The following is a 12,947-nucleotide window of genomic DNA, read 5'->3' as shown; positions in this document are numbered from 1 at the left end:
GCGACGCTAGCTTCTCAAACTCTGCACCCTCGCACCCCTCGCATCTACAGCGATAGCGTTACGGTAGCTCCGAAGCGCTATTTTAACCTTTAGTTAACTATGTCAAATAAATATGCGCGTTACTGTGCTGTGTAGTATATATATATATTCAAATTTATATTTATTTAACAAATTCTATAAATCAACACAACAAGAATGGCAAAATAAATAGAAAAAAACTAACCCTTTTGGTGTCTTATATGTCTGGGCACATGACCAGCCATACAAAATGGTCGCGTTAAAGCTCCTCACTTTGTATTTATTTTACTAGCTAATATCAAAAGTTTGTGTGACGAAAAATGTTTTAATATATAGTGATAACTCTTCAAATAATAAAAAAATATTTGGACGAAATAAAGTGTAATTATTATCGATATTAGAGATATCTAAATCGAAGCTTTGTTTAACTTTTAATTAAAGTCGCTGTTAAGAGTTAAACCAACTAAAATTATACTAACGTCAACAATAAATTACAGTTTAAGCTTACGCTTGGCATGTATTTGACGTATTTCTTTTATTTTTTATAAGCTATGTGACAACCTTGTCATTTTTTTCCATCTTCCAGACACGATAGAAATTTAAAAACACTAAGGTTCGCATGGGATTCGAGAACCCTGGTTTTTAGGTCAATAGTCAAAGAATTACACCACTCGTGCTGGTAGTCTATAGTTGCATTTGAACTGTTAAAGGAACAACGATAGAAAAACGCTCTTTAATTTTAAGCAGATGCTTTGATTGTTCAACGACAGTAAAATGATCATATGGAAATATATTTGGCGGATGGCTTGGTGTAAAGGCTGATTTACACGATGCCAATCGGCGAGCCAGTTGAGGTTGCCAGTCACTGAATGCCAGTTACTGGAGAAGCTAATGCGCCACTGGCACGCCAGCAGAACCAATATTTTTGTTTTACTGGCACGCCAGCTCCCCCTTCCACCACACTACCGTACTAACGCAAGGTGAGTGGCGCCTTTTCGCAACAATAATTCTTTCAGTTGCTGGCACTGTGTAAACGGTAAGGCGCCAGTGGACTGGAATGCCAGTCGTCGCGTGCCAGTGATCCGCCAGGCAACTTCTTACTGGCATGCCAGCAGCAGGCAGCGTGTAAATCAGCCCTTACATTTCATATAGGCGTGTCAAATCAGGTGGCCTCAAACTTTTGCCCAATACTGTATATATTTTACAATATTTTTTAATTATTGATATTTGTTTATAATATGATAGAACCATGCCAAACGCATCTTGCTGTTGCTTATGAAATTTTACCGCACTATTTTTTCTTCTTTTATTATTGTCCAAAACCAACTGTGTTTTTTTTTGTTTCAGTTTTGGTTGAATATTACTCTGTGTCTAAATGTAGAATGGAAAGTTATATATATTTATAAGTTGTTAATCAAAATATGATACACTAGTTGCTATCCTAATTATTCTGCTATTAGGATATCTATTATACATTACAAATATTTTTATAAAGTATTAACATTGTCAGTACTAAGTATACATATGATCTTTCACAGTGCATGGTAAACTTTTAGAGCTAAGGTTGCGGTACCTAGCATGGTAACACTGACGTGACGACAGCGGAGGGCAGCATATTTCTTTGGCGGACCTCGACGGGAAGACAACGGCCAGTTACGTGACAGTTGAACACAAGATCGCGCCTACCTTATATGCAAAGTGTGCGGTGCGAACGGGGGACCATACTTCACAATATATTTTTTTTAAGAAATCTCTTGTTATGCAGCTGTCATTCATTATACTGGCGCGTATTAAACCGCACATGCCGTTTCCTTTGACGCGAAAATAGCAGATACATATATAACGTTTTATTGCTGTCAAAAAAATACGCGTTCTTTAATATTATTCATTCAGCGTCAGGTACATGACACGCACTTTCTTTGATTCTGGGACTAGAGGCGAACTTGAAACCAATGTTTCTTCGTCTGGACGGCAAAATATATTGATATTAAGTCATAACAAATGGACAACAGTGACTAAGAAAAATTTAAAAAAATAAAAGTTACGAAATGAAATAAATAAACTTATTCACTTTGTTGGTTGTATACATTTAAATCTTATCTCGGGTAAGGAGCAGGTGTAAATCGTTCCCGTCGACGGCAAGTCGGCTTTGTTCTTGGAAAGTACTATTTTTTTATGCGGAAAGAATGTCACAGATGCCGCTCTAGCTGCCCCAAAGGCAGCCAAAACGAAAAAATCATTCAATCTTGAATGCCACTTTCATTCGAGCATCGATTTCTTCTGTTTTCTTGTTATTTTCCACAATTACTGATTCTTATAAAAAAAATTGTTTGCATACGGGCAGCCAACCTTCTAGGCGCGGCCCTGTTTGAACACATGACAATTGAACACACCAACAATTAACACAAACCATAAAAAGTTGGAAATGCTATAAATAAAATAAATTGCATGACATCCTCTAATATTTCCTAACTGAAGGTTTTTTTATTATACCATGATCTATTGATAAACAGATTAGCTATAAATATACAGCAGTATATGTATTCTATTTGTAAGGTGTAAATACGTCTTTATGCAAGTTTTTCGCAGAGATGATTAGAACGACCAAATCAAAAGTGATCCGAGCAACAACAAAAAATGAGTATTGCGATTGTGATAAAGGCATTAAAAGAATTATTATTGCATATGATGAACAGGGTGATAATGTTGATTATCTAAGAGGTATAGCGCATTATATTTATTTTTATTAATGTATGTGTATACTGTGTTATTCAACTAGATAAAAGTGAGACGTAAATAAAAAACTTATAATAAAATGTAGAGAACTACTAAATTTACTTTATTAACTGTCAAAGGACCGAAATATTTTTAATCAAGCCTAAAACGAGACCATGCTATGCCTTTTGTCGTTATTTATGCACGCACACAAACGCATTTCCTACTCAGACCTGATGACGCCAAGCACGTGCGTCTTCTCAAATGTTCGCATTAAAACACAATATATTTCTTAATTTTTTTTCTTTACAAATAATAATATTAAAAAATAAATGATGAAAAACATATCTATGAAAGTTAAACCTAAATTACTTATAATAAAACATACATCTATAAACATATAACATATAAAAACAATAAATTAAAAAAATTTTAATTGCCTAGTAATCTGGGCAATTTATTACTTCATGCATTTGACACACAGCTCTATGATAAACAATATACTTTACGCGCGTAATTTTATTACCAGAACAAAAGTTACACGTACGTCTTCGTCCAATATTACGAGTACTACTGTTACTGACTTATAATAAAAATATTATGACTTACAATAGGTGAGAATGGAATGAAGCATATCTAAACCAAATTTTGACCAAAAGGAGAGCGAAAAAAACAATTATCCCTTCTCAGAAGTGAAAAATTCACGTCAAAAAAAATAAAATTCCCACTGCAACGTCGCCGATATTATTCAACTCTAATGCAATATTAAAAAAATCATTTCGGGATTGATCTGAGACTGTTTTTTTAGATTTTCTTTGAAGAATAACCCGAGAATCTCTGGTTTAGAATCAGGGACGTCGTTTCAGATTTTTCCAGAGGGGGGAGGTTTTGTTAAAATTCATAGTATTTCATTAAATGACATGCTTTTTTTGACCAAATCCAAGTGGGAGGAAGGGGGGCGGCAAATGCCTCTCCCAAATGACGTTCCTGCCTATTGTCTTATTGTAGTTAAAAATTGAAAATCCGCCATTGTTCTATATTTACCAAAACGGGCTTCAAGATTATGTGTTGTTTTTTTGTTTGGAACCAAATACTTAAAATTTAATTCTGCCTTGCAATATTCATATAATTATAAATACACCAAATAACAATGAATAGCACACGATGATACTAATAAACGTTTAATTGTGATTTGTAACCAGTGTTTGGGGAATAAAAAACGGTGATAAAAAAGTTTTAAATTTTAAAACGTTGCTGGCCGCATTCGTAGCCATTAGGGCTAAACGCAAAGGAGAATTTATAACCATTGGTTTCTGAGCGTAGCACCGACATTCTTAATACCAGTACGAATCGTTATTATATACGAGGGTGGCACATGGTGGCTGAATCAAAAATAAACAACATAGATTCTCCCTCAATATATTTATTTTTAAATTCAATAATAATGGATAAATCAAATGCGCCATGATAATTGGATTTGACGTTGGTAATATTTATTATACATTAAAAATACATTGGAGAAACATTTATTTAATGAATTTGTTTTTGAAATAAATTTAAATGACCGGTTTTACTGCATATTCACTCGATGTGTTGCCATAATAACGACACGCGGTTCCCACATACAATTTAATTTTGTATAACCTTAACATTGAATTTTGGAGTAAAATACGGAAAATTTTCATGTCAAATCTAAAACCCTACCGACCTCGAAACCGCCTAAATATAACCGGTTCGCTCACTGATCGCCCACGCGCCATTTTAATTTTTTAGGTGCTTTGAAACAAACGATTAAATTGCGCGCCGAGCAAAAAAAGTGGTTTGGCAACCGCCGCTTCTGATTTATTAACCGTTACGCTGCCGAAACAGTCCTATATTATCTGAAATTATCTTCCTTTAAAATTATATTTTTGCCTTCTAGAAGTTCATAGAAGAATTTTAATTCGGCTGCTTTTATTTTATTAAGCTTATTCAGGTCACCGAGCGAAGTAGCATGCTAATTTTCTACGTTCATAAAATTTCATAAATTTTATCTAGCAACTCGTTTCTATTGTTACAGCGCATACGTTCAGATGACCGTTACGATCAATACCATTATTTATTTATTAGATAACCCTGGCGGTCATATTTATTTGTTATTCGCTCAAATCGTTAACGTCATACTAAAATAGTTCAACTCGACATTAATGCACTCTTTATCTCGTTTTCTTTATCTTCAATGCCGCTTTAACGACTGTAAATATTGATCGGACGCACTCTCGTGCAAAAACTAAACAAACAAACGGAACAAATATTTTCATTGAATTGGTTTAAGTCTAATTCCCATAAGGGCCTTCGGTTGAAGTAAAAAATGGCCGTGATGAACAATCAATTTTGTCAGCGTCGCAGATGTCAAATGTCAACGAGATAGTTGAGAATTTATAGACTCGTTTATCGTCAGCGAGAAACATCTTAAAAGCGAACTAAATGCAAATATGTACGGTACAAATGCGGTACTTTCTTGTTATCGGAGGTCAAATTTATTCTAAAAATATATATTTTCTGTTTATACGTTTTATTTATTTATTATACATTATAAATTACATTTTTGAGTAGATTCGTTGCAGATTCATGGGGTGTTCACGGTTCTGACAAACGCTCACTCGCTCCCGCTTATTCGCACCTAACCAGTTTAGATTTTAAAACATATTTATACAGCAACTATGTGCTAAACACGAACTAAATACAAATAAGTACGGTACAAATGCGGTACTTTTCTGTTATCGGAGAGCAAATTTATTTTTATTTATTTAAATAAAACTATAAATGACTTTTTAAGTAGAGTCGTTGTAGAGAGTTATTCATGGGGTGTTCACTGTTCTGGTAAACGCTCACCCGCTACCGCACGTTCGCAATTAAACATTTAAATTTTTAAATTAATCTATGTATTTGCTCCATAAATACGTTTTAAAATTTAAACAGCGGTAGCGAGTGAGCGTTTGTCAGAACAGTGAACACAAAAAACATGTTCTTGCAGGAATTGTAGTGCTTCTGTTTCGGTTTACAAGGAAGTTTGAACACATTCATTTCCAATGAAAATAAAATTGTATATTAGTATACCACATGAATAATCTCTGCAGCGAATCTACATAAAAATATTATTAATAATTGTATATAAATAAATAAAACGTATAAATAAATATTTTTTAGAACTGAAAAATTTTAATTCCAGTTTAAATTTATTTAAATTTAAATATCTATTTTTTCAGAACTATTATCTCTATTTTTCTAGAAACAAAATCAATGCCTTTCGTCAGCTAATCCTCAAAAGCAGCATTTTTTATTATTTATATTGAGTTTCTTTGTAAATATTTTATTAAAGTAAAAATAAAATTAATTTTATCATTTTAATTTGGCTCAAATGTGACCCACATATTGAAGATCAATATTAAAATATTTTTAATCAAATCATAGGATACTTTTTTATTTTTTAATTCTTTTTAATTCAAAATTTATCATATTTTACTTGGCGAAAAGACACGTGACTCGAGTGTTATCACGACTTTCTCGCGTGCGTTCAATTGCTTCAGTTTACGTGTGAAAGCGTAGCGGTGGCCGGTATAAAACCGACCAGTACCAAGCTTCTGTAAGCTTAAGTCGAATCAGCAAGCGAAAAATATACAGTCGGTCTTTTACTTTCGTACAATTTGCTATTTCGGAGATAATACAAAATTTATCTCAAAAACATATTTTTTTTATTATTATTTACTTTTCATATATACTATGTCTTTCGTGTGAGCATCGAAAGGCAAATTTAACATTTTTTATAGCACTATTTTGAATAACCTGAAGTGATTTTAATTTCAATTTACTTGTCAATCCCCAAACGCAAGACATATATGTTACATATGACTATGAATAGGTGTATAAAAAATGTTTTATACGATAATATATATTGAAACCTTTATACAATTTTTGACAGTGGTAATATTTTTTTATTATATAATCAATATAAAACAATTTTTTATCTAAAAGTAGACCTAAGAATTTTATATTATCACTTTTTATAATTAGAGAATTATTCACAGTGATCGTAATATCAAAATTACCATTAAATATTAACCATTTGTTTTTTCCATTTATTGTTAATTTGTTTAATCTCATCTATTCACTAACATAGATCAAATCACTCTGCATGTATCTTTGCATATCTTTGTATGTTTTAGAGTTACGTATATATATATATTAGCTTTTATGACAATTAGCACTATCAAAACAAATTGAATCAATTTTTTAATTATATATTGTATGTCTTCAATTTTGATTTAATGCTACGGTAGGTAATATGGAGTTACGAATCATTAATAGTGAACACAGTTTATCGTTCAACTTATACTACTCATTATGTATAACCACATCAGAATTTAAATTTGCTTCTAGAAGTTAAAAGCCATAATCAATGGAGTTTATATGTTTTTTAAATATATATTATATATTGGACATCATTATCCATGTTTTTTTTAAACAATTTACACATTTTTGCGGAGAGTTTATTTGAGGGCATTCCTGTGCATTGTTTTGCATAATGGTGGCATGTCGACGATTATTCTATGCAATATTTGGCTGTATGTCTATATCCACAGAATTTAGAACGACAACGCAAGAAGTACACTCTATAAATACTCGTTCAGTTTTGATAAGTATATGTCTGTTTATCCTATAGCAAGCACCAATTTTTTGGTTAATTAATTTTACACATTTATCAATATCTTCAGTATCAATTGCTTTATTTTAATCATATGTATAGAAGGGTTGTTAGTTCTGATGTCGTTTTTGTATCCAGCGAGGTTTTTATACTTATATATTTTGGATATACGAGTAATGTTGAGGTATTTTTTGCTGTTGGTGTCGTTTTTAGTTCCATTTTATTTTTTGCAATTATTGCATATGTTGTCTCTTCCTTTCTTCCGGTATTAATTTTATTTTTAATATCAGATACATCTTCTTTCAAAACTTTAAAGTCAAACATAGATAATTTATTTAGTGACTCATTGTATTTATTTAGTGAATAAATGATTATATTATTTATTCACATATCGTTTGAAAAGGACACAGATTAAATGAAGAGTTCTTTTTTTATAAATTTAAGATATCTCTCTCCCTGAACTTTTTCAATCTAAAACTATAAATGTAAAGTTACGAGTTTAACCACACAAAGCATTGGTGAAACCACAATAATTGCACAATAGTCACGCCGACTTTAAAAGGCCGGCAATTAACATAAATTACCGCAACATTTTAATTTTTTTAATTTAAACTGGTCTTGTTTATGACCAACAATTAATTTTACTTTACGTTTAATCATTTATATTTTTAAGCACTATGTTTTCTGTTCTACACTACACAATCACTAATAGTAAATGAGTTTTATTAATGATAACTAGAAAAGTTCGAAGGATTTAGTCCTTTTAAAACGTTTTTTTAAGTTGTCCACATTGAGGAGTTTGTTGCCTTGATGTTGACGTGCTGTTGGAGCCTCGCTTCATGTTTAGTAGCAAAACGTCTTTGACACTAAGGTCACGCACGATGCATGTCTCTATCGCAAACATGTCACGGAGCATTCACAATGTTCCGTAACTCTTTATTTTGAAACTTTTTAATCATTTTAACATGGAACTGTTTGGCACACCACCAGAGTTGTATACCGTAGACCCAAACTGGTTTCAGGATTTGGTTGTATAATTTGATTTTATTGTATTTTGATAGTTTGGAATTTCTTCTATAAGCCAATATAGCTTATAGCTTTATATATTTCATTCTTCTTTTTGATATGTTCCTTCCACCGCAGTTTTTCCAAATGCGATAGTATTGCCGTTTATGAAAATTTGCAATTGATCAGTTATATTTTTATTGGTGAAGTTGATATGTACCGATTTTAATTCATTGAACTTTTTCAATAGTGTTCGCTATATATGCATTGTGTATAATACAATATTTACATTATTATATTATATTTATTTACACTACTATATATAAAATAATATTAATAAAATGTTTTCAACTTAGAATCACTGGCTATAGTTACTGCCACAATTTTTGTTTTGATATTGATCTACGCGAACTCGACCGAACGACCGACCAATTACGCTGCTACCGAATGACTTCATAAAAACTCTTTTAACCCAAACTTCGAGACGCACGTCTAGAAGGAAATCGTATGGCCTCGCACCGAATAAGCATTGTTGTACGTATCCTTTGTAATTATTGAACGGTAGCCCATAAAATGTCAACTTGGGAGTTACGCTTTCACTGAGGGATGTATCGGAGGCGGAATTAAGCAATAACATATTTGGTTATAAATTTTATCCCGAGCTTCTTTCAAGGGGGAAGTATAAAGAATGCGACCATTGATCGCCAGTGGTGTAGTTTTTTTTTAAAAAAAGTACATACCACGCTTAAAGAAATAATTTAATTAAAACAGACATTCATATTTTTTTAATCACTTAAAAATCAAAATTGTGCGATTTTGGAGTCTGTTTTGCCAGACTCTTGTGTATCTTTGTAAAATTTGTATACCTAGGTAGATACGGCCTCACGCTTCACCAAAACTCCATAGTCAATTTTTGTAAAGGAACCCTTTATGTAGAGTACGCTCGCGATAAGCATTCCTTTTTGTGAATGTATTGTATACAGATATATGAGAGGGAGAAGCGATATAGGCGCGTATGTCTCGCTTTCTCTTTTAAAGACATTCGTTATCGCTGTTATTTATTATTGAAGTGCAGTGTGACAAGGAATCTTCTTTTCTAGAATTTATTTTAAAAAGATAGGTAACAATTATTATGAAAATTAAATTAATTGTATTATTGTCTTTCGATTAGGTTAATTTATTATTTTTATAATAATATCTAAACTCGGAAAAGAAAACCCAATTTCCGCCCAATTCAAGGAAATAACTAGGACTCTGTAATATCTTAAATGTATGTAAAATAAACATGCATTTTCTTTTAAATAAAAAAATAATTAAATATTCTGAGCGAAATTGTTTTGAGCTAGAATGTACACGCATACAACTATAAACCGGAATGCTTATCTCGAGCGTACTCTAAAATAAACAAGAATCAGAACAACTTGAATGTGTCGTTTCTATGAATCATTCCTTAGCGCTTGTCTTCGTCGCAATAAAATACACAAAAAATTATGGCCCATGTGTTTTCTACTGATATTTCGTGTTTGGAAATAATAGGTGTTTCAAATATATATTTTGATTGTTGGCAATGATTAAATTTTTTGACTTAAAAACTATAAAATTAACAATATTTTTACCGAGGAATAAATTTATTACGATTCAATGATTAACCAATAAAAGAGCGCAAAAAATTATCGACAAATATTGAAAATGTCCCCAGCAGCCCCTGGTTTCATAGACTTTTTAGAGCAGCATATAATTTCACTTGCGCTTATTGGTTAAATTATATTTTTGCTAATAGAAATAAATGTATATCTACAGATAAAAATGTATTCAGATACCATTTTACTGAAAATACAACTTCATTAATAATTAAGCTGACTAGATTTTGAAAATATCAATATACTAAAAATAGAATTAGATTTCGCAAATTTTTTGTTCAATAAGGATATAGACAGTTTATTGCGAGGGCTAAAAAAATAAGGGCATTTTGAAAATTTTGTTCAAAGGTCATTGAAATTGTCAAACAAATGCAGAAAAAAAGGACAATTTTTTTCCGATCATCTTATACTACATGTTACAATAAAACAGTCACTAAAAAAACTTAATCAAGTCATTGAGTCTAAAAATGGCAAGAGATTTTAATTGATTGTTAATATTAATACTGTTCCATTATAGACGAAACCGGTTTTTTAAAGTATACTATAGGAATTAGTTAGATATGTGTGAAATAATTTAATTTTAATAAGAGCAAGTGCAGTGTGTAATTTTTCAGGACGATTTGATAAAATCCGATCTGAAAAGTTGACGCAGAAATAAATTGAGATTATTTTCCATAGTGCCCGTCCGAATATTATTGTTAAGTTTTCTCCAAAGGAAGTAGTCGGTCTAATTCTCCTTTTGAAAAGTAAAATGTTGGGTCGACGATCTCTGCTGATGTTATAGTGTCTAAAAAGAAAAGAATAGGAAAATAAAAGTCAAGTTTTAATCGATACAATTTTTAATAGTCTTTTACAGGAAAAAATCAGTACGGAACGTTGGAGAAGAGATAGGAGACGGACTCGCCGTTGTGCGTCCGGCGCACGGCTTCGGCGAACATCATGGAGACGTCGATGCACTGAATCTTGTTGCAGTCCTTCATGTGTTTGTCTTGCGGAATGGTGTTGGTGACGACTACGGCTTCGAAGCAGGCGTTGTTGATGCGCGAGACGGCCGGGCCGGAGAAGATGCCGTGGGTGAGGATGGCGTACACTTTGGTGGCGCCGGCTTCCAGGAGCTTCTCAGCGGCGTGGCAGATGGTGCCGCACGTGTCGGCCATGTCGTCCACGAGGATGGCGACTCTGTCTTTCACGTCTCCCACGAGCACCATGGAGGCGACTTCGTTCGCCTTCTTGCGCTCCTTGTGGATGAGCGCGAACTCGACGTTGAGCCGGTCGGCTATGGAGGTGACTCGCTTGGCGCCGCCGGCGTCCGGCGACACCACGATGCTCGTCTTCCACTCGGAGATGTTCTCCTTGATCCACTTGAGCACGGCCGGTTCGGCGAACAGATTGTCCACGGGGATGTCGAAGAAGCCCTGGATCTGCGAGGCGTGTAGGTCCATGGTTATGATGTGGTCGGCGCCCGCCACCGACAGCATGTTGGCCACCAGCTTGGCCGAGATGGGCGCGCGAGACTTGTCTTTTTTGTCCTGACGCGCGTACGGGAAGCAAGGAATGACGGCTGTGACGCGCGACGCCGACGCGATCTTACACGCGTTGATCATGATCAGCAGCTCCATGAGGTTGTCGTTGATCTCGCCGCTGCCGCTCTGCACGATGTACACGTCCTCGCCGCGCACGGATTCGCCGATCTCCACGCACGTCTCCAGGTTCGAGAACTTCTTGGTCACCACCTTGCCCAGCTCGATGCCGAGCCTGTCCACGATGCGCTGCGCCAGGTCGGCGTGCGACGTCCCGCTGAACACTTTGATGTTGGGCATCTTGCGGCAGTGACTCTCTTCGGGCGGCCCTCGAGCTGCCGGGTCTCGCGACCTGCGCGACACTCGACGCGCGAGCATGTGCCGGTGCGCGCCGTCTCCGGTGTTGCCGCTCGACTAAAAACCCACTTACGACATTTTAATACAACTAATTGTTTATGCGTTACAAAGTGTGTATTCGAATATATTCACTTTTCTATGTTTTCAAATAATAATAATATATAAAATATATGCTTATATTAATATTTACAAAAACCTATATTCCTCAATCATTTTTACAAATTTTACAAATTTTTCAAATCGAAATATAAAAAAATATCACTTACTCACTCTCACTCACTTTTGTCATTTAACACGTAAACTAGCGAAAGGGAATGCAATAATATATACATTTACATATTTATTATTATTCATTTACATGCGATGTATAAATGTTGAGTGAATGTATATTTTTCTACTAGCGAAAATACATTTTAACTGATACACGCTAGTAACATTATATGCTGCTTTAATATGTTTATGAAACTCAATTTGATAAATGCAAAACGTCCATTTGCTGTTCAAATTCAAACCTAATCTAATGAGAGTTCTAAGACTAATCATAGTTTTAGAACTTGTATTAGGTCAAGTCTAAAATACAAAATAATTAAACCAACTAAATTCTCCGGGGAAAATAACCGGCAGAAGAAGTACAGACAGACGTCATATCACGCATATTGATCCATAGATATAAGAATGTTTAACTTAACCTAACCTATACGAATTAACAAAACTCAACTTGCCCTAAAGAAAGATCGTAAACAAATTATAGTTTTAGAACTCTTATTAGGTCAAGGCATCAAATATTAATAAATAAAATAATCATAAGTAGATAAAAGTGAGATGTAAATAAAAAACTTATAATAAAATATTGAGAACCACTGAATTTGCGTTATCAATAAATATAATATAAATATTAAATATAATTCAAGCAAGTAAACATAATGATAAATGTGAGACGTAAATAAAATAATCATAATTTGATAAAAGTGAGACGTAAATACAAAACTTACAATAAAATGTCAAGAA

General features: G+C 33.6%; 1 protein-coding gene across 1 annotated transcript; it reads right to left on the bottom strand.

The window, feature by feature from the left end:
- Positions 1-10,883: 10,883 nt before the first annotated feature.
- On the bottom strand, positions 10,884-11,962 carry Prps (phosphoribosyl pyrophosphate synthetase). The gene has a single exon (XM_088183857.1). It carries the CDS (start codon positions 11,958-11,960, stop codon positions 10,926-10,928), a length of 1,035 nt encoding a protein of 344 aa, XP_088039983.1. The 5' UTR covers positions 11,961-11,962; the 3' UTR covers positions 10,884-10,925.
- Positions 11,963-12,947: the final 985 nt, after the last annotated feature.

This window comes from Plectrocnemia conspersa, unplaced genomic scaffold, assembly GCF_051122295.1.
Source record: "Plectrocnemia conspersa isolate PC_06_02 unplaced genomic scaffold, ASM5112229v1 ptg000004l, whole genome shotgun sequence".
Lineage (NCBI taxonomy): Eukaryota > Metazoa > Arthropoda > Insecta > Trichoptera > Polycentropodidae > Plectrocnemia > Plectrocnemia conspersa.
This window is presented reverse-complemented; position numbering and strand designations above follow the sequence as displayed.